The following is a 26,752-nucleotide window of genomic DNA, read 5'->3' as shown; positions in this document are numbered from 1 at the left end:
ATATAGAAAACATTTTACTTAGTGCAGAATTTCCTCTCTTAAAATATGACGGTGAGGAATAAGGATCCCTAAGCAAACTGAGGAATATGCTGATGCGGTGGCTTTGTGCATATTATCTGGAAGTCAGTCTCATTAAACTCAGCTACAAGTTAAGCTGACTTTAGCCAAGAAGGAAGCTCAGGTTTCCCAGCAATGAGAAAACTAATAGTTTCCAAATAAGCATTTGGGCAATTGGGTGGTAAGATATGGTGTCTTTTCTATAATTCTATATGAATTCACTTCTTTTCCCTGGGGATTTTAACAGCTGTAAAATCATTGGGAATAAATTATGGTTTTGCCAGGAGGGACGTGGGAATTTGTTTGTGGAAGACCAGGAATGGGTGGCTTCTTATTGCTGCAAGCCATTCTTAGGATTTGGGGAAAGGGGAGAGCAACCCCTTGTTAGAAGCCAGGCGGCTCTTGGACTCGCCAGCCAAGGGAATGTGATTCCTGTGTTTCTCTCTCGGAAGCTGGAAACGAATCGTTTACTTACGGCCATTGAGGATGCCAATAAGGAGATGAGAGTTACAGAGACAAGTTTGCAGGAAAAAGACCAGCGAATTGGAGAGCTGGACCGACTTATCCGGCGCATGGAAGATGTAAGAGCATCACTCAAGGCTCTTTCTCAATATAACAGGATGGGGGTCTGTGTGTGTGGGGGGGAGGGGTATTTATTCCACGCTCATCGCACTTTGCAAAATAAAATTAAAATCCCCTAAATTTTTGCAGTCCACAATATTTCACCTACATAGCATGATGGCCAGGGTCTGCCCTTTTTATCATTTTCCTGCAGCCCATATATTAAAATATTTGTTCTAGAGAGGTTATTGTGTCTGCTCCTTGATCAAATGGCTGGCGGTGGTCTGCAGACAAAAGATCCCTTTTGCAGCTGGAAGGCAGAGAGACCAGGCTGCTCTTCCTTCCTTTCTGTGGGCTACTGCTGGAAGGGAAGGGGTTCAGCCTCCAAGTAACTGTCAAGTCCACCAACCATGGCAGGAATGGACAATGTAGGTTTGCGAAAGATTGCGATGCCAAAGAGCATGATGAGTTTTCAGAAACCAGAATGATGTGTCAGCAGACTGGTTTCTCTTAGGAACTCACAATTTGCCTAGGAAAACAAGTCATGCTGCCCATATAATCCAGGCCACCGGAAAGACGGGGCTGCTGAACTGGTTGTAGTAGATTCTCTCTCTCTCTTCAGAATGTAAAAGTGCACTTTTTCCCAGGCATCTTCCTCTTTCTTGGCATGGAGGCCTTCAGACTCTTTTCAGTGCTGCTCCTTTCACTTATTTGACAGGTCAAGTCCATAGGGAGAGGTTGGCTGGAGCAGGATTGTCCTGTTGAGATTGGGTTCCAAAGGATTAATTTCTTTACTTGAGGACCAGTATGCAGCTCCAGAGAGCTGGAGATGGGGAGTTCATCAAGCCTTGGTTTGAGTGACTTGTAGAGGGTGGCGCTCTCAATTTCCTTGGGCAGATTCTTGCACTAGAAGACTCACAGGCGATTTTAAGGCTACGGGGGAAGTTCCCTCTTTTGTTTGGAATCTATAAATTAACAGCAGGTTTATTAAAGTTACGACCTTCACAGGCTGCAATAAAATCTCTGACAGAGAAGTGAAATGCGAGGCATGTTTCGGGAGAGGTATCCCGGCACTGTCCTTAGTCCCAGCAGTGAGTGTTGCTTTGGAAAGTCAATGCCCTCACTTACTTGACTGGCATGATGGCTACTGAGGAAGGCCCAGTCGTTGATTAAAGCAAAGCGTACTTATTTCTCTCTGTATTTATCTCCTCAGGAACGCCATCAGTTGCAAGAGCAATTAATAGAGTATGAAATGCAACTACAAGGAGCAGGTGTTTACAACCAGTCCAGCCAACCAAGGTAAGATCACCTGTTGGGAACTTGGTCTTGAGGTTCTCTTGGGGAGGCTACTCAGTTGGAACAGGGATATGTCTAGATGTCCTGCTCCCATCCTGGAAGGTCTGTTCGAGCAGGCCTGGGGAGGTGATAGTGACCATGGCAAGCTGGACTCTGTTCTGGAAAACAGGAAGCAGAAAGTGCAGGATCATGGAGAAACCTTAGCAGAGAGAAAAAAAATCTCAGACCAGAATTCTTGAAAGCCCTTGAAGAACCAGCTGGGACCTGTTTTTACTTAAAGGGGGACAAGAAGGGCTGAAGCTCTTTGGCTTCAGCCCCCTTTCAGCCTTCCCCATCTGTCTGATCCACTTCTCAACACAGCTAAGGAAACTTTCTCCTGTGAGGCAAAAATACATCGAGCTTGTGGGGAAGCAACGTACCAAAGAGTATAATCGGGTTTTTTTTAATGGGTTATTTCCTTGGTCAGGTCTCTCAAGTTGGAGGAAATAACTGACAGTCTCCGAGAACGAATCCGGCACCTGGACGACATGGTTCTGTGTCAGCAAAAGAAAGTCAAGCACATGGTTGAGGAGGTGAGTTGCGCACCATGCGGAAAACCTGTAATGCACCTATACAAAGAGTCAAATGATCTGGCTGATGATTAGAGCTCCTAAGAAAAAATCCCAAGAGCAGAGTAACATCCAAAGGAAAACAGATTCTCCCGCTTTGTGGTGAAGTTCTCACACTTCATGTAAGTTTCCAGAAGAAATTTTAGAAGAGCTGTCTTGAATGTGCACATCCAGATCAGGGTTTAGTGCCACAGGTGGAATGCAGAGCCCTCTCTGTGGGCACATGCGCTGTCGCCCCAGTCCTAGGCCTTCAGCTGGGTTTTATAAAATCTTTTCGCTTTAGGCCTCCGCTGCCGTGTGCAAAAAAAAAAAAGGTTCAATCAATTTCAACTTCTTGCGGGGAATTGATTGATTGAACTTTTTAGTCCCATCCAGTCTGCCGTTACCACCGCAGCCACGCCCATCCAATGGGCCACACCCACCCAACTGGCCACACCCACCCAATGAGCCACGCCCGCCCGGCACCTGACAATACGTAAGTGGGTTTTGGGTTGCAGTTTGGGTACTTGGTCTCTAAAAGATTCGCCAGTGGGATTTTCCCAAGTATTTTACCAGGAAACATAGATGGGGCAGGCTAGAAAAGTAAGTGCCCTCCTAACCATACCCAAGCACTCCGAATTTGTTGGCAATGTGCATTTTGCCCTCCAAGTTCATGGTGACATAACCCTAACCGTAAGACTGAAGTAAAGTAAAATGACCACACAGAAGTTGATGTATTTTGTGAACCTTTGTGATATGAAATTATCACTTAATAAGACTGAAAGAACCACCAAGTTGATGTTGACTAATTATAGGGACTAATATTCAGCTCCTTGTTCAGGTAGTGGACTTTCCCCCCTCAGGCTGATTAAGAGATGGGAGGACAGGATGAGCCTGGAAGGAAGGTGTGAAAAGAAGTTCCTTATTTGACAAAACTGTTTGCAGAGTCCACTTTTAGAGCGACCTTCCCCTAACCAACTGCATCACACTGTCTCTAGGTTATGGCCCATGAGCTCTTTTCCACATTTAGTCTCAGATTCATTGGACGATGATAGATGGGAGTCACCCAGCACAAAAAGAGGCAGGATCCTTTACATACCATGGAGAAAAATGACTCTGGTGCCAAGAAATATTCTCCAAACTGGATTGTGATATTGTAGCTCACCTGGAAAAGTCCAATGTGGTATGATGGCAGTCCTGATGGACAGTCCAGCTAGAAACTGTCCAAAAGAAGAAACCCTGAAATCTCTTGGCCATAAACACTGTGAGCCCAGCATGAGGGCTTGCCTTTACAATGGTTCTTGAACGCTGAATGGAAAGAAGGCAACCCAGAAGAATCCTGTCTCGGTATTCCCCTTTTGGATGGAGCTGAAAGGGGGGTCTCTTCATCTGCTTATTATGGATGCCAAAAGGTAAAGCATGAACACACACACACCAGAGGTGCAATCACCAGACTTCAAGAACTTGTGATATTTTCATGTCATTCCCATTGCGAAACCTGAGCCAAGGCTTAAGTCCAGACTGAGCACAGAAGGAAAAGCAGTACAGAGGGCTTGAAGTATTTCATCACCTAAAGGCATCTCTTTGCAATGACAGTCACAGACATTGTCAAAAAATGTGAGAGAGAGTTAAGCTGTGTCCCGCCCACCCCCCAGTGGCAGCATGGGTGCACTGAGAGTCTCCTGAGATTCTCGGGTGGAATTCCACTTGGCTTGGATTAGGCAGAGATTCTGCGCAGACCGAAATGCAGTTGGCTCCAGAAGTAAAACGATTCCTTTTGTGCTAGTGACATTTGTATTAATAGGTGACTTGTGTTAATAAACATGTAGAGGTCTAAGCTGTTCCCTGGTTCTCCTTATCAGATAAGTCCTTCTCCACTCCATATTCCTCTTACATAGCATTCTGCTTTTGGTTGTCCTCTGGATGGATGAACCTGGAGGACACCTTCAGTAAACTTTAAACTGGAAGTAATGAAAGCTGAAAGGGCGTTTTTTTGGCCTGCAATTCTGGAGAGTTGCTAGTAATAGTGTAGCAATATCGAGTCAGAAGGCCCAGCAGTCTGACAGGACAATGACATCCTTTGCAATGAAAGCCAAAATGGCTTCTTCTGACTCCTGCTTGGCCTCTACAGTTGATGGGGAGTCCAGGTGGAGGGGCAAAGTCCAGGGAGAACAGGACTTTCTGGCTACTGTGAAAGAGAAGATTATCCAAGGAAAACTTTTTGAGTCGATGGAATGAATCCCAAGGAAGTGAAAACTGCCATGAAAACAGATGGGAGAAGCAGATGTCACCAAAAGTGTCCACCAAGACAGAGAAAACTGCTGGTTGTGCTTCCGTGGCAGATGTGCTGGAAGCAACTGTCAATTTGTCCTATCTCTTTCCCCACTCCACCTCTCCCCGGCTCCCTTGTTGCACTGGTGGTGGAAGATTCCCAGGGAGCAAAACTGGGACACAGAACAATCACTTGAAGGTCAGAGACTCGGTCAGTTCACTTTTTATCTTATGCTGCCTTGTGCAATATTATTACGTAGTACAATTTTGTTTATAAGAAAGTGTGCTTTAATAAGTACTTTGTAATTATTTTTAAAGAAAAGCCTATTGATTCTGGACTTTGCTGTTTCACTCTAAATTGGTGGTGCTTGGGCGCTGAAGCCTCCCCCACCTAAAAGGCTGGTGCCTTTTTCTCTGGAATAGCATCTTGCAGACATCAGGCTGGAAGGGCCAGAGGAGAAGACCCTCCAGGTGGGGTCTTTCAGCCCGGCTTCCGGAGATTTAGTCTGCAAAGAAGAGGTTTGGGGCCAGGCCCAGCTTCCACGCTTCTCTTCTGCTGCTCTTTTGGCAACTCTGTATTTCAATGAACTCCTTTTTTTTTTTTTACAAAAGTGTCCCATTGCTTAAAACGTGTTATTGAAGTTTTAATAAATTGTTTCCACTTGCAATTATGTTGTTTTGAAAACATTTTTTGCTGCAGGAGTGTGTATGTGTGTGCGTGTGTGTGTGTGTAATACGTTTATTAAAAACAACAAAGAGCGACTTTGCTGACTAAAGAACAAACAAGGAAAGAGTAGTTATTATTCCATGCTGCTATTACTCTAATTGAGATAAAATAATTGCCAGCTGGTCATTATTTTTAAGGGGTTGGTGTATTTGCTGTCCTGTTGGGTGTCTGTCTGAAACCTTGCTGCACAAGCATTTCCTTTCAGGCTGATGGAGCCAGAATTGCTACCCCTCTCTCTTGCACACTCATGCACACGCCCAGCTCTTCCTTCCTTTTCCACCAGAACACTCTGCTCTCAGTTCCCCGCTGGTCTGGCTCCTGTCCCTTGCTTCCCAGTGCCGATAGTGGGGAATATGTGTCATTTATGGCTGGGGAGGCCTCTGCCAAGGTTTTCTGTGGCAACAGTTCCAGTGAAATGCAGGAAACAGAGCAGTTGAAGAGGAGAAAATCTTGCCCCGTGTGGCTCATTTAGTCTGCATTTCCTCAGAAGGCCAGTGTGTCAGCCCAATTACTGGTAAGGACACTGTTTGAATTCCCAGCTTTTCCAAATGACGGCACATTTGTCTGTATGCCCAATAAATCTGTGCTCTTGTGCATTGGTTATGAGATACAAGCCACAATGTATTGTCACTGACATTTGCACTTTCTTCTAAAGAACTTGGGAGCGCAGAGGATGGGCAGCAGTTTCGTGTGCAAAAGCCAGAAGTGAAAGCTGAAGCATGAATGTGTCCAAAACTCCAGGCAAACTCTATTCAGGGCAAGGAGACACATCTCCCCAGCCTCGCTGGTGGAGTCTGACAATGGGGGAGTCCTTATTTCTGAAATGTATTTCCTGCCTTTTTTCTCCATGAAAGTCAAGATGTATGGGGGGGGGGNGGGGGGGGGGGGGGGGGGGGGAACATGAACACTGAACTCCTGCCCTGTGGAGATCAAATCCTCCACTTTTGAAACCTGCCAGATTGCCATGATGGGCTCAAGGGAAACACCCTCCAACGGATCAAGGCAGGGGGCAAGAGTCTGCTTCGCCCCCTCCCCAGGAAGGAGGGGCTCTTGAGCATCAGCAGCCCCTCCCACCCTTTCCCTCTTTTGGGGTCCGAGGGAGACTCCTTCGCCTGGCCTCCAGCAGCTGCCTTCTGGTCATGACGGTTCAGTCTTCTGAAATAATCAAAAGTATTTCTGGCTGTAGGATTTATCTCATGATTTTAATGTTTTGATCCTATTGGTCACTTTTGTTGGAAAGATGGGGGGAAACCCCTTCTAAATTAAAAAAAGGAAATATTTGGATTCATTCTCAGAATCCTAAAGCAAATTCTGTTTCCTGGTGCTAAATACTTACTTGTGCCTCAATTGCAATTCGAACATTACCCAACTGTATTCTGCAAAAAATGTTTTTTAAGACTTGTCATGTCACCTTCTAATGCTAACAGAATGAATCGTGGAGAAGCTTCGATTGCAAGGTCTCCACAGTGGGTCAACTGAATGATGCTGTGGCATTTTCTGGAGTTACTGTTTTTTTGTTCTTTTTCCATAGATAGCGCTACAAAAGAGAAAGCTGAAACAAAAGGAAATCTTTATATTACAACTTTTAGAGAAAATCTCTTTTCTAGAGGGAGAGGTAAGGTTTTGATTAACTGTCAGAACATTATCCTTACTGGTTACAATTGATCCTCAGTTTTTCCTGCGTAAAATCTCTCGGGCTGCGTCTGTTTCAGCTGCTTTGAACTCTTTCAGTCATGGTTTTAATTCTGGTGACTTGCTTTGATTTTCCTGGGTCATATTAGATTGCTAGCCTCCTTGGACAGGGCCCACCTTCCTTCGTGCCTGTAAAATTCTGAAGGTTTTGAAGGTCCTCAGCAGACATCTGCATTCATCCATAACTCTGACCATCCTTAGATCACAATTAAAAACCACCCGTCCAAAGCCTCTTTAAGACTGGCCAGGAGACGGTGTAGAGTCCTCGAGTGCCAGGCTGAGTTCAAGTTCTTGTTCATCATGAAACTCCCTTGGGTCCCTCACTGCCCCCCCTTCCAAGCTAGCTTAACTCACAGGGTTGTTGTGAGGGTGAAATGGGGGAGTTCTTTCATGACATATCCTCCCTGCACCTTGGAAGAACATCTGGGAAATGACGCTTTAGAAAAATGAAAAATGTGAAGTTCTGTGTTGCCCCTTCAGCGAGACCACATTTTTCTCCTTCTGGGCGTGGAAGACCTGGCTGTCAGGGCAGGGAAAGTGGAAAGACCAGTGGGCTGCATTGTGTGTCTTTCAGAACAAGGAACTGCAGGACCGTTTGGATTACCTGAAGGAGACCCAATCCAGGCCTGAGGTGGACACCAGAGACATTGGGGTTGGATGTGACCTCCCTGCCAGGTAGCAGCCTCAAGCCGTCCAGGGGCTCCTTTGCCTCCTGGAAGGAGCTGGGGAGTGTCCCACAGGGGACACATCGGGTGCTGGAGGGGCTTCCCCTGTGCCTTTGTGGGTGAGGCTGGGGTCCCTGGCAAGCATTTTGTCACGAGGCCTCCTACCAGCAGTGGGCCAAAGCCCTGGCCACAGGCTGAGCCCTGCCTTTCCAGCCTGCCAATTGTGCCAACTGGCAGCTTCCGCCCAGAGGGGACTGCAGGTGAGGCATTTCTGCGCACAAGAAGGCTGGCTTCATGGGCTGTTTCCAGGCTGTCCTGTCTTTAATGTTCCTAGTGAGCCAAAGTTAATTTACAAAGGCTTTAAGCCTCATGACCTTGCCTCCTTGTGAGTTCAAGGGTCTGTTCCTCCAGCGTCTGCAACCTAATATTTGTGCAGTGAATTGTGTGGTTGAAATCTAAATGTCTCACCTCACAGTGGGGTTGCTTCTGTCCCAACAGCCCTGAAAACGGAAGCCGACTGCCTCCTGAGGAGCTGAAGCCAGCCAGAACCTACCGCCCATTCCTGCGGGTCCTGGAATATTCTTCCAAGCACCGTGTTTTGGGCCCAGCAGCCCCCTGCGAGTGAGGCCGTACCCAGCCAGCTAGCTCAATGGGCGGAGGGGAGCAAGCAGTGCAGGGCGCCACTGAGGCCCTCGAGCACTGAGGCCATCCTGGGGACTGGGAGGCCAGCAGAGCTGCTGCTTCGGGGGAGGAAGGCAGCTCTGCACTTCAGGCAGCTGCACAAGAGGCTTCCATCCGGGAATTCTGGGAAATGGATCCATGGTCCAAACTTCATCCAAGATGGCATGTCTTCATGCTTCTCTTGGAATAATATTCATTATGGTGACTTTGCTTCTGGCGGCAGCTACAGCCCAAGAGAGATTGCCACGTACTGTGGATGTGCACCTGTGGCTCTGCCATGCTGACGATGCTCCTCAACCCTAATGCAGGAAGAGGGCACAATGGCCCAGCAAGAGCACCCTGCCTTCCTCTGGGTGTGGGTGTGGGTGCATAAAGGTTTGGCCTCTCCAGCTTTCTGAGTTAAGGGCACATTCATCATCAAGTTTATTTCCAGGTGAGAAATCTCAGCGCTCCTGAGCCGCTTTGCTCAGGGGATCCTTCCACACCTGCCTTTCCACTGGATCCAGGACACTCTGCCCGGGTCTTACGTGCCAGTATATGCCAGTTCTTACATTTCTACTTGTAAAGTTCCAATTCAGATGTTTAAATGGCTACATTGTTTTATAAACCCAAGTTTTCTAAGTATTTCTCCCTTAAGGTCTTTTAAAGGAATGTCCTGTGTATAGACACCTGAATAAAGTTGTCATTCTTTGTGGAACTGCCCTATTTAACTGGTAAATACGGCTTGGGGGGGGGGGGGCTTACTGATTCCAAAGATAATCACTCCCAGGCAAGAGGCAAATGGTACCACCTGCCTGACTCCTGGACTGAGTACAAGCAGTCCCTGGATTAAGAGCATTCAATTTACAGTTTGGATTTATGAACAGACTGTTACTAAAAATGGTGAATAGCGTTCTTCCTTGAGCCAATGAACCCCTGAAGCTGTGCAGTGTTTTCTAAGGGTCACAGAGTGGTGTGTGCGTTTTTAATACACTGTTTTCATGGCTAATGAAGAGATTGTGTGGCTTTACAGTTTGTCCGCTCCAGGAAGAATCTACTAGTTTTAATCAGATAACATTATTTCTTAAGCGTTTCATATGCATACAAAGGTGAAATAAATACTATATACTAACAGTTGTCTAACTGCCAATGATCTGTTCCGAGTTGCATACAAATCTGAGTTGCCAGGCTCCCCAAAACGAGAAAAACGAGGAATTATTTCTGAACTGTCCCCTTCACAGTTCCCCTCCTCTGGCCGGGAATCCGGTCGAGCGGAAGCGGCTCCCTGACCCGCCAAGAGGGGTGCCCGGGCGAGAGCTGCCTCCACCCTGGGCAGGGCTCCTCTCCCGCCGGGCGCCGCTTCCTCCTCTCGGGCATGGCCTCCAGGCCGGCTCCCGGGCGCCCACGGCCTCGCTCCGGTTTCTGCGGGCTGGCGATCCGCATTCGGCCGGCCCCTGACGTCGGCCGCCGCTCAGGGACGCGCGTGGGGAGCTCAACCCGCGGAGCGCGGCTGTCGCCCGAGCTGGCGCTGCCGGCGGGGACCAGGGGGGGGCGGCGGCGGCGGCGCTGGGCGCAGGGCAGAGCCGCTTCTACGGTGCCCGCCGCGGCCGCCCGGGACCCCCGAGGGGCTCCCCCGCCCGAGGGAGCCACAGCGCGTCCCGCCCGGGAGAGCCCACAACGGGCCCCTGCGGTGGCAGTTCTGCCGGTCGCCTCGTCCGCGAAACGCGCCGCCACTCCCGGGTCTTTTGGCCCGCCCGGCCGCCGTTATCAGCTTCCGGCAAGATGGCGGCGCCCAGCAGGCGGCGGAAGAGCGTTGCCCCGCCGCGGACGGTCTTTCGTTGCCCGCATGGGGAAGCCGAGCCGAACCCGCTGAGCGGGCGGAGCCTGCCGGAGCTGCGGGAGATGCTTCTGCGGCAGGAAAGGCTGCTGGGCGACCGGTGAGGGCCGGAGGGCCGGGCGGGCGGGGGGCGGCCTGCTGCGCGCGGACTCAGCCTCTCCCTCGTGCCTTGCAGGGCGGCGGTCTCCCGGTTGCCCGACGGCGGCGAGCGCGTGCGCGAATGCGCGGCCAGGCTGCGGGCGGCGGTGGCGGAGCGCGAGCGGCGGCGGCTGAGCGGCGGCGGCGACGCCCGGGGGGCGCTGCCCGGCCTCTCCTTGGCGGCGGCGGAGCGGGGCCGGCATGGGGCCAGCCCGTGAGTATGGCGGGGTCGGGGCGAGTCCTGCGGGGTCCTTCTCGGCCCCCCGCTAAGCAGCTCTCTCCCGCAGGCGGCCCAGCGGAGCCCCCCGGAATGAGAAGCAGCGCCCAGAGGACGCGTCGGCCGCCCGGCTGCCCCCCCTGCGCCACGCGCCTGTTCAGCTGCTGCCCCTGGCTGAATCGGTGGTCCTCCAGGCCCGGCAGGAGGAGGCCCGGCAGGTGCGGACGGGGAGCGCGGCCCGGCTAGGGACGGAGGGCCTGCCGACCGCGGCTGGGAAGCGAGACTCCGTCCGCCCCGCCGCCGCCGCTGCTACTTCTCTCTCTTGGGCGCTCTCAAGTGACCAGGGAAGCTGGGGGGGAGGGGGGGTATTTGTGACCAGAAGGTGGAAAATAATTGCGCCATTTGGCTGGTTAAATACCGTAGAGACAAGAAATATCAAATCTGCTCCAAGCATCACTGTCTCTTTTCCCCCAGAAATGCTTCAGAATACAATTCTTTCTCTGAACACCTTCCATTTGAAACATGACTCTATAAAGCCTTTGATGAAACATCTGGCTTTATTTACTCTGTGACGTATCTGTCCTGTCTCTCTTTCTGATGTTCCTTTGATATCCAGATGCTTTCTGATCGTCACTATCTGGCAAAACTCTCATCATCTATTGTGAATCCTCCTTTCTTTTTCCTCTCCTTGAATTTTGCAATGTTTTCTTGAAAGGAGTCTAGTGACCTGCATACCTTAAGTGTACTTGCTTTGCAATAACCTAATTTAGCTTTTTGCCTGACACTTATTCAAATGTCTGAAGCCAGGTTTTCTTTCTTGTTGTTGTAGGAGATGCAAGCTAAGGTTGCTGCCCAAAAGCTGGCTGAAAGGCTTGGGATTAAGATGGTTCACTGTGAGCCAGAAGGGCAGATGATGACCGGCTACAGAGAAGTCAGGGATGAAGAGAGAGACAGCTCAGCTGAGGACTGATTCCATAGAGCTGGCAGATGAGAGACAGGCCTCACTGAAGACGTTCCCAATGCTCAGAGCCTGTCTGGAGTGTGCTTTGCCTGGGGGTAGCATCAGTGTTGCCTAAAGCTGCACAATGTTGAGGAACCTGACTGTGGTTTGTGCTCAGCACAGCTCTGGAGCCTGATGGCCGCTCATCACAAGCATTAGGAAAGGAGAGCAATGCCTGGCCAAACAGGTTCCCAGGCACTGGGATCAAAGAGCAGCAGTGCAGGTGTAGCAGAAATCTGGCTGCCTTGGAATCTTCTCTGGTGAGGGTTGAGCAAACACAGTTCAAGGCTGCAGTATTAGTGTTAGTATTAGTGTTGTTTTCTACATTATTTTTAATTTACATTACAATTTGGGACCTTTGTGCACTATATGGATCTTCTTGTTATCTCCTGGAGGAGGAAAAAAGATCATCCTGCATTAGGGTGGTTGCCTCTACTGCTGGGTGTGTCCCCCCCCCCCGCCCTCCCCAAATGGCCCTGGAGGAAGAGCTGGAACCTTGAAGTACTAAGGCTGATGGGGAGGCTGGTTTGCGAGATCCTGTGGGAGAGCTTGGCCTGAAAAGGCCGCAGCTGTCCAGGCGTTCATTCCAGAGGGTTTTCTGTTGCTTTCATACTCTGCTTTCCCGAAGGAGGAGCTGAATTTCAGATCCAACTTTTGCCCTAGTAGCATTTCAGTGAGTGACTGAGGCACTTAAAGAGGTCTTGTTTGATCACGAGGGGAGCTCTGGTGACCCTAATAAAATCTTAAGTGCAACACAGTTCAGCCCACATGAATGTCTTCCAGACAAGAGTGCAGCCTCAGTGGAGGATTCAAATGGGGGGCTCCTCTGTCCCCACCCTTTATTTGTTTAAACTGGGAGCTGCAGGGCCACTGATAACTGGTTTTTTATCAACCTGAAGGGTAGAAGAGTTACAGTCCTTTTCTAGAGTTTTGCTTAACAATTCTGCCTCTCTAATTTACGCCCATTTTCCGGTTACCTTTTCTTCCTTCCCACTGATTGGCTTGATTGTACTGGTGATCCAAATAGGGCAGGGGACTGGGGCTTTTCCACTCAGTCTTCTTGAGTGTTTTTCAAACACATCCACCCTTATCTTTGCAAGTGAACAGGTACAACCTACGACAACAATGGCTGTTCTCTCTTACACACATACAAACATAACACAAACATGTACTTTGTTCTACTTGTGCTGTTCCCTGTTGCTCCTGTACAATGTTTTTCAAACTTGACTTTAAGATGTGTGGACTTCAACTCCCAGAATTCCCCAGTCCACACATTTTAACATTGCCAGGTTTACAAAACACTGCTCCAGAGGCCTTCCTGAGCTCTAATCAGTTTCTGGGGGGAAATTGGTCCATCCATCTCTAACAGTCCTGAGCTACCACCTATCTTTGTTTTATAGCAGACTGTTGATAAATATATCTTTGGATTATTTTGTTTTGTCTTTTTTATATAAAGGAAGAGTAATTTCATCTAAACTCAATGCTGGAGTTTATTAATTCCTCATTAAATTGTGAAAAAACTTTTTGAGCCCTTATTGGTCTTTTTTTTCCTATTCTAATTCCTCCGGTTTGTCACCACACCAATTTTTGCAAGGGTTAACGATGGGATGAAAAATCTTGGCTTTCTTCAGACTGAAGGCCTGATGATGTGTCATGTCTTCAGTCATTCTTTTGCAGACCAAGCAGATTTGTTCCCCCTTCTGGCAAAGGGGTAAGAATTTTAATGAAAGAAAACATCGAAGTTGCAGAAGAAATGAGATAGTCAAAGAAGATTTGCAGGGCTGTTCTCTGATAACCTTCTGCTAACAGGCTTCAGAGCTATGTGGGAGCAACTTAAATAAACATCTGGATACCAAGTTTAGTCATCCCTAGTGACAAAACCCAGACAGATCTTCTGGGCTTGCAATAATAAATATCTCCATGAATCAACTTTAAATCCCTGTTTTCAATTATTCTCATTTTAGAAAGATATCACAGTTAATTATCCATGGATAAAATGGATCAGGACACCTCCCCTGAAGTTTATTGAATTTGGCTTTTTTCACAATGCCCAATTCCCATTTTTATTCAGATCATACTTAATTTTGTTTGCTTCCAGAATGTTAAACTGCTTCCCTATGAAGTGCTCAAATTTTTACCAGGAATTTGGTGACGCCATGCTCTGTCCCATTCTCTCCCCCAACATACACACACACACACACACACACACACACACACACACACACACTGTTTACTGGGATGAGGGAGGAGCAGCTCTACAACTCTTAATGGCATCATACAACTCAAAAGTGGGAAAAGCCATATCTAGTCAAGCCTCCAGGCTCCCAGGATTCTCAGTGAGAGATGTGGTGGCCAGGGAATTCTGGGAGTTGCCCCCAAAACCAGGAAGCTTTCCAAGGTGGTGTGCAGGGACACAACTTTGACAGGAAGGAGACCCAAGGATGGAAGAGGTAGGTGTGGCTGCTGCAAAGCTCTTCCCTACAAAGCGGGTAACTTGGCAGTGCTGAGTGGGAGGAGTGGGAGTTTGTCACGGGTGGGATTTGGGGGGTGGGGGGGTCCTGCAGGGCAGCTGGCTCCTTTCACAAGCAGGGAGCTTCTGCTCTTCAAGGCCATAGGAGGGGAAGAGCTGTGAGCCACTTTCTCAGCCTGGCCCCCTGCCGCATTACCAACACTAAAGGGCTCGCAAAAAGAGAATTGGTTGGACTTACTAAACACCGGGCATTTCCAGAGCAGCAGCTGCCATCACTCGTGATAAGGAGGGAAGAAGGACGAGCCTGAGATTAACTAGGTTAAAGAGGCCAGTTTCAACAATTGGTTAAGTAATGCAATTCCTAGGGAAGCACACGTATCTGCTTTTGTCACATTGGCTGGGAGTGACGCTTTGCAGAACTGAGGAGGCTCCGTTGGGGCCCCTAGGAACCTCCAGGTGGCAGAGCAAGAACGCTGGGAGAAGAGAGGGAGGTCTACTCCCCTCACGTCTCCTCACAGTGCCAGAAGCCAGTTTGGTGGCTGCTCTCAGGCTGGCCTGCTCAATGATGGCATAGCCAGCTACTCACAATGCTTGCTAGATGAGGGGCAAGCCAGCTGTTCAGAAGCAGAGGCTGATCCAGGTGTTGGGCCAGTTCTTTCCCTGCCTGACCAGCAGATGGCAGCAAAGCAGCAGGTGTCCCCTCTGCAGCTGTCTGGAGGCCAGGGGAAGGCTCCCTCAGACCTCTGGTGCCGATCTTACAGTCCTTTAAGCAGGGTGGTATTTGTGGGTGGGTGGAGGGGGGAGCAACAGCTGCCCATCAGCTCCTGCCTGACGTTTTCCCATAAATTTTCCTCCAGTCAGACTTTCAGATATGTATGAAGTCATACAAATAAGAAGGCAAACTTTCTGCTTGTTGGATTTAATCTTGGTCTATTATTATCCTCCACTCACTTGAGAAGGCCCTTGAGGGCTTAGGAGAGCCAAGCTTGCCCTCTCTTTGCAGGGTAGTCCAACCCTTCTCCAGCCATCCTGACGGCCCTTCTGGAGCTGCAGCTTCCACTGATCCCAGGGACCTGGTTAAGGCAGCCTGAGCTTGGCCTGCCTGGACGCCCTCGGGCTCTTCGTCTTGGCCTGTGGAATGAGCCTAACAGCCATGGATTGCCAACATGGCTAAGCACTCCCTGATAAGTCCAGGCGGAAGGAAGGCCCAGGAGTGGCAGCTAAAGGGAGAGCCGTGGGCAGCAGCAGCCGGCCACGGACGCCCATTTCCTCCCAACTGAAGCCCAGAGGCTGGGCGCCGGAATAGCCCTGGACATGCTGTGCCCATGGAGGGACCTCTGCCTTTGGCTGTCCCTCAGGGGCCAAGGGCGGGTGGGAGACCTGGGGAGGAGTTTGAGATCCTTTGTGCTCCGCAGTCCCCCCCCCCCCAGTTCCCTGGCCCCTTAAATCAGTAGGAAGCGCATGAAAGTATCTGTGGGATGTCCCAGGCTCTCTTGGCCTGGATCATGTTCTCTGCAGCTGTGGTCCAGTCCAGTCCTTCCATCACCAGGCGGCACTTTGGCCGGCTTCCTCTTCTTCCGTCCCTCGTTTTGGGTGGTTTCAAAGCAGAAAACAGTTCTTGCCTGTCGAAGTTCATAAGCCAGCATCTGAAGAAGCTCTTTGGGGAAAAGGAAGGCAAATAAAAGGACAAGAAGTGATGGCCTTTTGATTTAGGCACCCAGGTGGGGATGGGGGAGCTACTCCAAAGGTACCCCGGACACAGGAGGGGTGCCAAAAAGGTGACTGCCCAGAAGGATGGCTGATTATGAGAGTTTGGAAGCAATTTCCAGGCAGAAAGCATTAAATTCTAAAATTTGCATGGAGGACATCTTCTTTGACAAGCAATCAATTTATAATTAATTCAGTTGGAAGTAAAGATTATTGTAGAAAAATGAAAAAAGCGGGGAAGATGTGGGCCTGTCGTCCATTTGACAATAATGGAGTTGGACAGTTTGTAAAATCCTATATACTGTTTGGAAGTATTTGTGTATCCATCAACAATTCTCCCTCCTGGATGCAGATTAGCAGCAGAGCAGATATTGGCTGCCAGAGGCGGGGGTGGGGGTAGGGATGGGGGGCTTTATTTAAATAAAGGACAGCTTTATTTCTTTTGATGTCCCTGGATGCAAGCTGTGCAATGCCAGAGACACTTAAACCTGCATGGTTGTTTCACCTTTTGGGTGTCAGTAAATATACGTGGCCCGTGTTAAGGTGGAGAAAAGCAAATGATTCTGAAGGGGAAAAACTGACCAAATAGCCAGAGATGTTTCCCCCATCTCTGAAACAAACTAACAGGAATGCCAGGGAGATCTCAGCCCAGGAGGGAAGCACGTGAACCGCTCAAAATCTGCTGCTCTTTATTGTTTAAAAGAAAAGGGGTCTTTCAGTTTCCAGGACCACCAGTCCTTGGAAAAGAGCTGACTGTGGGGAAGAGGCCATCCAGCCATCGATGTGCAAAAGCAAGAGAGATACCCTTGTGTGCCAGGCCAGGGTGCCTTCCTTTCAGCCACAGAAAAGGCCAGTGAAGAAGGGAACCTGCCTCCGATCCCAGAGGAGAGGGCAGAAGTGCCACAGCATTGCCAGCTGGCTGACCCACAGAACCGGTTGGCCAAGACCTTCCCTGCCCCTTCCCCACATGGCAACGGAGCAACTGGCTGCCCGATCCTCGGTAAGATGGGGCTTAATCTCTCAACACCTTGGGGGTGATGGCCAAAGCCCTTCTCCTCTTGTCTGCTTTGATGGATGGGGTGTCCCAGAGGTGGGGGCCACCCATCATGGGGCCTCGTGGGATTGCAAAGGGACCCAGTCTCCTCTTGGGTGTGCGTGGAGGTTCACACCTCCGGCTTCCCCCATCCCTCTCTTGCCTTTCGGCTGGCTGATGGCAAAGAAAGAGCAACAGTGCTCCAAGTGTTTTCTGTCTAAATCAAAGCAGAGGCTGGGGCTGCCTGCCCCCCCCCCGTGTTGGTTACAGATGTGTTATTTCAGCAGATGAAAAAAATTTTAGGAAGCTCCCAAGCAAGGACCAGGAGGAAGCCGAAAGGGGAACAGGAGAGAGCGATGGCAGCAGGAGGGCCGAGGGGAGGACTTCTCAAGGCTTCTGCCCCAAGACAGGAACCCAGCTTGGCGAGTGGCACCAGCAGCAGTGACCAGCAGGGAAAATGGCCACGATAGCCCCTCAGACATGTCGAGCACTTGGAAGAGGCCTGTCTGGAAGGGAGCACCGTCCACTCTCGCTTCTGCCCAAAGAAAAGAGCCTCAAACCCATGAAAAACAGCCAGGGGAGACGGGGCTTCGTGAGGGCATCTGGGCTTGGCAATGGGCATCTGCTGCTTCCACCGATTCACCCTGCAGCCCACCTGGGGGGACACTGCCTTTCCTTTGGGAGTCAGCACGCCGCTTTGGGTCAGCCTTCCCTAATGTGGTTTGAGGCTCTACGGACATGCTTCCCTCCTGCTCGGTGGGCCACCTGCTGGGGTTCAACTGGCATTGGCTTGGGTGTGTTGGGCCAGACAATGGCCCTCCCAGCACGCACCTAGGTTTGAAGAGTGGGAAGCAGCCGAGCCCAGGGCTTTGCAGACCCCAGCCCTGCATTCTCTGTGCTGCTTCCAAGCCGCATACATGCCTCTAATGTGATCAGTGCTCTCCTCCAGGCGTGTTCCCGCATCACTATGTTTTGGCACCAAGTGCTGTTTTCAAACATGCTGCAAAGCCAATTCAGGCTGCCCGTTGTCTCCACCAATACAAAACTGCACAATAGTTGTGTGTGCATTTTGCAGGCAGATGGAGTGGCATGAAAGTGCTGGAAAGATTATTATTTATGTCAAAATAAAAATGATCTCACTTGTAGGTAAGCAGAACAAAGCACCACAAGCAGGACAAAGAGACTGAATGGTTTGAAGCTTAAAAATGTATGCTTTGCTAAGAAAATCAAGTGGCAGAACAGCAATGATAGATATTTTCTTCTTTAATATTGGCTATTTGTGCATCTGTTCCTTTGTTTAGAACTATGCCAACCCTGCAGCACTTCCCAATCCACTGAGTAGCAGCTAAGTTGGGGTCCTTCCCAGGCAAAGAGCAACAGCAAAGAAATAATGCTCAAACACATTTGGGGGGGGGGGAGAATGGGGAGCCCCAAGCCAGACAGCTCAGAAGGGCTGAGTCCATCGGCCTGTGCAGCGTCTGTCACCCAGACTCAGAAAGAAAAGCTTAAAGGCTTTCAGGCACAATTCTGAGAAAGAGAACACGCCAACTCGCTTCTAACGTCCTCAGCCATGAGTGCAAGCACTGTGGTCAACCAAGAAAATGGAGGAGTAAAGGCTGTTGGGTTTAATTTGCCATTGAGAAAAAGGAAGGCCTCTGGGCAGAGACAGCCAGAGTTGTAGGCAGCTCCTCCTGGCACTGACCTCTAAGCAACCCTCAGGTTCTCCTCCCTTCCTCAGTCCCCCTTCCTGAGCCAGCTGCTCTCGGGCATCTATGCCCAAGCAGGCAAAAGAGGTCCACTCTTGCCCCTGAGTGCCTGCAGTGGATGAAGGGGGGCACGAAAACAGGGCAAAAGTGGATCAATTCAGCCATGCTGTGGGGCGGGGGCTCGAAAAACACAGACCTGCCTGAGGATCCAACCAGGGACCAACAAGGGTCCTGGGGAGCCCCTTTTTTTTGGATCCCCTGGTAAGAGTCTTGTCCCTGCAGACCCTTTTGGCAAAAGGAAACAGGCTGCTTGGAGGGTGATCAAGGCAGTTGCTGTCAGGGCAGGTCTGTTAAAAAGGAAAGAGGGCAGGACAGCTCCCGCTGCCCAGCTCTGCTCATCTCTGAGGTTGCTTAACTCTGTTTCCATCCAAAAAGTATTTGCTCTTCCATCATCCATGATCTCTAAACAAAGCCTGCAAATGGGGAGTCCAACTGCCCCTGCTTTGCTTCTCTAATCCATGAATATTTTTTAATCCTGACACCTGCAAACCATTTCACCAGGTTTACAATTGAGCAAGAGGGGTGAGAGGGCCAGAGGGCTCTGTTCCTGGTACTTGGATTGTAAATGATGAAAAAAAACCCTCTTTGTTATCAGATGTTGTAGTTATTTGAAGTTTGTTGCCCTTTAACCCTGACACATCATTTATCAATGGTGGCGGATGCAGGATGCTCTCAGGGCAGGAGAGAGGCTGCTGTGGGCCCAGACCCAGAGATGCCTGGCCCTCCTCTGTGAACACCTGCTGGTAAAATAAAGCTCAGGTGGGGGAGCCAGAGGGACCCCCATGCCCAGAAAGCCTTTTCCTCCTGGCCAGCTTTGCATTGGGCCTGACGAGGGCCAGAAGGGGGGCCAGGACTCTATAAGATGGGGCTTTGCTTCAACTGCAGGGTTGGCAACACCACCTTGACTTCTCTCCCCCCTCCCCAGGTGCTGCCACCCCTGCAGGACTGTGGAATCTCAGCAGAAGAAGAAGAGGCTAGGAGACTTGTGGCCAAGCCCGCAAGTCTTTCCTTGATGTGCAGAGAAACCCTCAGCTTCCTGATGACAAAAAGGAGCGAGTGGCAGAGCTGCTGCCTCTTCGGAATCGCTGCCCACCTTATCGAAAAATGAAGAGAAGTTTCTGTTTATCTACAGACTCATCCTGGCTTGGTCAACTTCTATCAACTGAATAATTAACGGGTAAAATAATTTAGTATTCTTTCCTCAAGTGGCTGACTTGCTTTAAAGTCAAGAGGAGAAACAGAGGAGCTTGTTGGCTTTTCTTATCAAGAATTTCTCAAAGGGACTTGAAGTGTTTAACTTTGGTTCCATTGTTAGCAGCTGAGATCTTCAGCTTTTCTCCTGCTTTCTGTCCTCACAAAAGAAGATTGTTCACAGTCACCTCCCCACCCCCACCCCCGCCATTCCCCCTCTGATTCGGGGTGGGGGTGGTGCTGCTGCTTGGAAGTCTTTGGAGGTGAATCTCTTTGCTCCCCACGAGCCCATCTTCCTAGCAAGCAGCCAAGGGTCAGAGATGGGGAGAACGGCCAGAATAAATGGACCCTCCGAATGGACCATCACTGCTATCCACCTAGCAGCTCCTGCTGAGCCTCTTTGGACAGGAACAAGCTACCGGCAGGGGGAAGGCTTCTTCTGGATGCTCCCTCCCTCCCTGGGGCTGGATTTGCCCTTCTGGCCTTGGTGCCTGGTCAAGGCAACAAATGGTGTTGATGGACAGGGCTGAAAGGCGTGTGAAATGAGGAGCATGCAAAGGGACACTCCTTTTGACACTGGGCCATGGAGGGCTGCCAAGGAGGTGCCAAATTGGTGGGGCTCACAGGATGGATGCCCTGCCAAATTGGGAACTGCCAACTGCTCCTGGTTGGCATTGAGGCCAGGGGGCAGAGAGGGTGACTGGAGGAGAACCTGGCCCAGCCTGCCTCTCACCCTTGACTGCCCCCCCAGTTAGCGCCTATCCCCTGGGCTTGGGGCACTTCCCTACTCGCTATTTGAAGAGATCCCTCTGGCCCATAGCCCAGGGGCACAGAGGCAGCCACTCTGCAGTCTGGCATCTTCCCTTGAGAGCAATGGCACAGCCCATGAATGTGGCCTTGCCCGGGCGCTGAGCTGCCCATCCCCAAATCAGCAGCTCCTGATTTTGTCTGCAAAGGGCCGCTCTCTTTGGCCCTCTTGAGGCTCCCATACAGACTGTGAGCTGAGGATGGAAACCTCTTGAGTGTAACTAGGGGACCTGAGGAAGGGTGTTGGGGCAATAGTTGCCTTTCCAAGTAGAGCAAATGGCCCCAAATTGGCAGCTATCCACTGGCTTTGCAGGGGGCTGCTCCCTCCAGACTTTTGCCCTCTGAGCTTGTGGACAACTCTTGTCTTCTTCCTGCTTGCCTAAAACTGCTGCAGGGCCAGACAACTAATTCTTTGTAGTCCCCAGCAGAACTTAAAGGGAGCCTGGGTCCCCCCCCCCCTTACTGCAGCCCTCGGAAACCTTCTGAAAGCTGCCTGAGTGAGGCTGGGGGTGAACTGAAAGAGCTTCCCAAGCAGGAGAAAACCATCGCTCTCATCCCCCCCCATGTTTGGCAATGGCAACCATTTGGGGAGCACCCCAGCAAATGAGCCGCCCATCCCTCCAGGTCTCTTCATGGCAGAAATGGCAGGTCAGCAAGAAGCCCCCTGAGCCACACGCCCCAAAGACTTTGGAAACACTCCTCCCGTCTCCAGGCTGTGATTCCCAGATTCCAGGGCATTGGCTTCATTTTCCACCAGGGAGCTGATGGGCAGGTAATGGCTGGCTGTCCTCCCCTTGCATCCTGGAATTGGCCAGCCCACAGGAGAGGAGAGGCTATCCCTCCATCCATCCTGGGGCCCTGTGGTTCTCCTGATCCTGTGGGCATCCTTGTCTTCCCATCTCCCCAAGGCCTCCTTCACCCCCAAGAAGGTGGTCCCGTAAGCCTGAATGGTCTCCACTTTGAAGCAACTGGAAGCCAGCGGTGGCTGCCTTGCTGGGTGTCCACGGCAAGATTCCCGCCTCCTCCCTCCCTTGACCCACAGCCTTCTGTTCCCCTCCTCTTGGCCAGGCCTGGTGAAGTGTCATGGATGTGTTCCTTTTGGGGCATTCCTCTGAATGGGGCCAGGGAGTGGGTTGGGGATTCCAGGCTGGCCTGTTGCCCATTGCCATGTGGGAGCTTCAGCGCTTCTGAAGGGATGGGGTCCGGAGGGCCGTGGGAGCCCAGAGTTTAAAGAGAGGAGAGTTGGAGAGTGCCGGCAGCTCTGTTTGTGTTGCAAAGGCAGCAAGGACAGAATTATGAACAGTTAACCATCTTTCTCCTGATTTCAGCATTGCTTGATCCAGGGACAGGAGGAGTGAAAAGCACAACACCACAGACCACACCCTCCATTGAAGAAGCCCAGTGGCCGGAGGAGAGAGCCCAACCCTACCCTGAGCTCTTAAAATGAGCTCACTGGTCCCCAGGTTGGGTGGGACGTTTTCCTGCACAGGTTGACTTCAACAGGTTTGCCAGAGGAACTTTCTCAGTCTACATGGTCCTTTCCAGCCTCTCGGAGCCTGACGCCCTCTCAGGCATCAAGTGACTGGGGCCAAGGCTGACCTTCGAAGGCTGCCTCATTTAGCCATGGCGTTCCCAAGACCTCAGTTCAGCGGACTTGATCCTGGCAGCCTGTGATTGTTGTTCCTGCCGGACTCCCCGCCATCTGCTTTGAACTTCTTGCTCTCCCATGCCAAGCCAGTCAAGAAGATTTATGGTGCTGTCTTCCAAGGGGCCATATTTTATGCTTAAAAAAGACATTCACTTGCAAGGAGCATGTTCATCTTCTTGTTACCATTACTGAAGGGAGTTATTGGAAATAATGTGGACTTTCCGAGTTGAATACCTGGAAATCCAGCAAGCCTACAATCTGGCTGTCCTCAGGCTTAGGAATCTAAGGATCCAGCAGGAGCCTTAAAGGCAGCCAAAAGCCTGCAATCCTTCCAGTCACCAAGGTTGGGCAGATGCCCCATGCAGGGGTCAATCCCTAGAGCCCTTGAGGCCCTCTCTTTCTCTGACCGAGAACTCCCGTGAGATGGGCAGCCAACTAAGGAAGGGGATCCTGCCTCTGCCTGGCCATTCTGCTTCCTGATGGTCCACAGTCAGTGGAAGACACTGATGCCTCAGCCATATGAACATCCCATTCTGGGCAGAGGAGGCTGCTGCTTAATATGAGAGTTAATGGACTCAAACCTCTACTGTTTAATTGGGTGGGATCTGAATTGCTTGGTCTAGAGTAGCAGGATTGGTCCCTCTCTGCTGCCTTCCTGTCCCTTCTTCTGAGCCCCCCCCCCCCACCTCTTCCCTTGTGAGCTCTCTGGCCTTTGGTCCAGAGGACAGAGGAGAGGCTGGATTGGGCCCTTCTGGTTTTAAAACCATTTTTGTTCCAATGAGTTGCTGTGAAAGGAAAAGACAATGCTTGCTTGATAGGTTCCTGCCTGCTCCGGTTTTCCTTCAAGGCAGATCCTGAAGGAGACCTTGATCCACGGATATCCTCCAGCGGCTCTTTTAACATGTGACTAAGTAGAGGCTTCAAATTAGGGGCAGGTGGGGGAACAGAAGCCCCACTGCAGCTGCTGCTGGATTTGAAGTCAGTTGCAGCAGTAGCTTCCTTCAGCCTGCTGGTCAGCAGCAAGGAATCCCGAGCCCTTCAAGCAACTGGACCACTTGGGATCATCTTAGGTCATCAAGTAAGCCATCTTCCTGCATCTCAGAAAGGGACCCATGTTTGAATGTCTTCCAGGTGCATAGATCATCAAAAAACAATGAAAGCATCTTAGCTTGTGTGAACCCTGGACTGAAAGACTGCACAGAAGCCAAGCCAAGCCAAGAAAGTTTGCAGGCCAGGCGTCTCCGGACTGGAGCTTTGCACCCTCCACCTTTAAAGATCCTCCGCTGCTTTTCAGGTCAGGCACACCTTTCTGTGGAGAGGAGCCACGGCTTCCCCAAGGAAAACCGGGAGATCCCTGTGATGACAACTTTTCTGGAGGAGGCCAGCTGGCGGGAGGCGAACATTCCGGGAGGGCAGGGAGGGGCGGCAGGGTGCACAATGTTTGAGGTGCTGGAAGGCATACAAGCCATTAACACATCAAATGCAGCAGGACTGGTAGGAGAGCCTGGGAGCGAGCCGCCTGGGTCGGATCGTGAGTCTTTTTAGTTTTTGTTTGGCAAATGGACAGATTGCAATGGTGCCTTTGAAGTGGATGGTGTTTGGATAGTGTTTCCTTTCCCCATTTATCTACGTTGAGGAACAGATTCAAGGGACAGTGTCCTCAAAAGGCACCAGGTGTCTATCCGAGTCCAGGCCCAGATTGATCCAGCCAGGCAGGCAAAGGAAGGTCCCGAAAGCTCCACCGCAGGGCTTTTAGCCCTGTCCCAGGCCTTGGCTGGGCTCCCTGGCTGCTGCTTGACCACTGGCAGCCCCCCTTCCCCAGCTGTGCGGGTAGACCTGCTCTGGGCTCCGGAGGCAAGGACGGGATGGGGCCTTGAAAGGGAGGTGCAGGGTGCCCCAAAGGTGCCCGCACCCTTCACAAGAACCCAGCTGCTGGCTCTGGGCTCCTCAGCTTTGCCTGCCTTGCTAAGCTGACCCAGCCTGAGACTTTTCTCTCCCTGGTCCTTATGGGCCCTCCGACACGGGATGGGTGGGGGGCTCACAACATTCATACGCGTGACTCATCCACAGAGGAAATAAAATCATCCCTTCTTAAAACTTTATCCAAGAGTCCTGCAGAGAAGCCAGAGTTTACTGCAGAGGTCGGTGATTCACTTTCGCTGATAGCTTCACTTTATGGCCACAGGGGGTGAGAAAGAGTCTCCTCTGACCTGGATCAGCAATCTAGAGCTTTTTTTTCTTTTAAAAAAAGAAAGTGATGCAGCTGCAATAATATTCCCTCTAAAATCTGTTCTCCCCCCAGTTCAATTTTGAAGGAAATACTGCTACTGAGAAGCAGGCCTCGTCTGGCTCAGACAGGTCCTCTGGGGGTCCCACCAAGAAGAAAAAAGGGGCAACCCCTTTAGTGGGATACTTTAAGGGAAATGAGGTTTTTCTTCTTGGGGTCATTGCTTACTCCTAAAACTGTATGCCAGATTCTAAGTGATCTCAAGATACTTCCAAGACTTATGCAACCCTTGAAACTGAATCCAGCCATTTGTTAATGTTTCAGGGAAAATGACAAGTTTGTTACCTAACAATAATTGTTTATTTGGAATTACACACACTGACACCACACATATATTGTAGAGTATATAGTATAAATGCTTATTGCTAGCACAGGTCTTTCTGAAGGTACACAAGACAAAAAGAAAAAATCCTTTCACCATGAATACTGGATATAACAAGAAAACTAATTTCTTAGAGCATTTTTTTTTTTAAAAAAAAACCCACAATCTTCTGCTGTAACACTACAGGACATGAATTCATGTTACACAGCTCAGGAACAATATTTGTATCTTGCTTGCTTCACCACTGGCAGAGAAGAGCTGTGATGATGCCCAGAGAATGCTAGGGGGCGAGGGAGTGTCCGGAGGGAGTGCTGGCCCCCCACAAGGACTGAGGCAGCCCTGAGGGCGCTCCCCCCCCCCCGTCTGGCAGGTGGGAATGGAAGGCACCTGCATGCACGCCCATTGTGTGCAATGAGGCTTGCGTAGAAAACGCCTGCTACTCTGGGCCACATGGCGTGGGGGGGGAGCCATCTGTTTTATGCTACGGAGACCCCTGTGCTGCCTGAAGCCAGTCTTGGGCGCTGCCTGACACGGAAGAAAAGCAGAGTGTTTCTGACACACAATCATTTTGGAGATCCATTCACCGAACGCAGTTGAGTACACACAGCTGTCCTCCCAACAGGTCAAATGCAGCCCAAGAGCCACTTCAGCCTTTGGGCCCCTGATGCCCTGGGAGGCACTCTGGGTTTTGGCTCAGCTCCTGGGGAAGCCTAGCCAGATCTGGCTGAGCGTGGTGCTGTGGCTGTGCTGTTTTCAGGGGCTCCCCAGCCAGAACTGGGGGGAGGGTGTTCCAGGGAGCCATTGAGTGAGTTGAGGGCTCCCTCTTCGGAATAAAAGTTGCTGCCTGAAATCATTTCAAGCAGAAAGCAGCCGAGGAGGATGGTTCCTGCTGATGGCAGGAATGGGACCCATCGACGGGGGTAACTCGGCTCCATCTGCCGACCTACGGCTTCCAGTCTTAAATCCAGCCTCCTGAGGCTGTAGGTCAGCAGAGGTTTTTTGGGGGGAGGATTCTCCTCAAAACCTTTGCCAGTGGTGGGAGGGACATCTGTTTGGTCACTACTTCAAAGCCACTTCAAAGAGGGCCAGGTTGGCACAGGGGGGGGCAAAATCATCAGAGGAGCTGGAGTCCGATGCCTGGGCGAGGGAAGAACCACCTGGATGATGGGGACTTTGGGAATTCTGAGGCCCCTGCATAGGGAAGGAAAGCATCTCCCCACCCCACCCCCAAAGGGCCTTCTGCAGTCAGACAAGGGGAATAAATGGAGGCGCCAGGAAGCCCATTTCATGAAGCAGCAGTGAGGGCTGCTGAGGAGGGCTGCCTCTTAGTGACCCCCGGGGGAAGGAGAGGGAATAGGAGGAGCCAAGGCCCTCCAGGAACACCACCTGGCCAAACTGCCTGTTCCTTCCCCCTGAGGAGAGCTAGGAGAGCCTCCCAAGGCAATGGCACAGGCAGCGGGACGGACGCCCACAAGATGCTCCAGACCTGCCTGGCTGGGTTGCCCAGAGAGCAGAGCGGCTGTCCCAGCCAGGGGCTGTCTCCTGCCTGCTCCTCCCCTGGAAAAGTCCTCTCAGCGCAGCCCTTCTTGTCCGGCCAAGAAGACAGTGCGCCTGTGTCTCTCAGCATGGGAATCGGCCATCCAGCTCAAACATGCTTCAAAAGATTTCTCTTTTGAGAGAAATCTTGCGCAAGATCAAAAGAGTGCGGTGTCAGCAGTGGAGAAGAACTCCTCAAGTTGAATAATGAACCTGGTTGTGATGTTACTTTTAAAAAAAAACAAATATCAGTGTCACTTTTTAAAAATTCCTGAGT

The 26,752-nt window shown here is 50.8% G+C and overlaps 1 protein-coding gene across 1 annotated transcript in view; it reads left to right on the top strand.

Annotated features, from left to right (window-relative positions):
- The window catches only part of MYZAP (myocardial zonula adherens protein), a 21,034-nt gene extending 9,001 nt beyond the window's left edge, over positions 1 to 12,033 (top strand). The window contains exons 7-15 of the mRNA XM_029283151.1: positions 510 to 638; positions 1,832 to 1,917; positions 2,381 to 2,486; positions 7,031 to 7,114; positions 7,766 to 7,866; positions 8,355 to 8,477; positions 10,529 to 10,705; positions 10,779 to 10,926; positions 11,538 to 12,033. Of these exons, the coding sequence (XP_029138984.1) occupies positions 510 to 638; positions 1,832 to 1,917; positions 2,381 to 2,486; positions 7,031 to 7,114; positions 7,766 to 7,866; positions 8,355 to 8,477; positions 10,529 to 10,705; positions 10,779 to 10,926; positions 11,538 to 11,678 (1,095 nt within the window). The 3' untranslated portion in view covers positions 11,679 to 12,033. The remainder of the gene's footprint in view (positions 1 to 509; positions 639 to 1,831; positions 1,918 to 2,380; positions 2,487 to 7,030; positions 7,115 to 7,765; positions 7,867 to 8,354; positions 8,478 to 10,528; positions 10,706 to 10,778; positions 10,927 to 11,537) is intronic.
- Positions 12,034 to 26,752: the final 14,719 nt, after the last annotated feature.

This window comes from Protobothrops mucrosquamatus, unplaced genomic scaffold (genome assembly GCF_001527695.2).
Source record: "Protobothrops mucrosquamatus isolate PMUCROS unplaced genomic scaffold, P.Mucros_1.0 scaffold27, whole genome shotgun sequence".
Taxonomy (NCBI): Eukaryota; Metazoa; Chordata; class Lepidosauria; order Squamata; family Viperidae; genus Protobothrops; species Protobothrops mucrosquamatus.
This window is presented reverse-complemented; position numbering and strand designations above follow the sequence as displayed.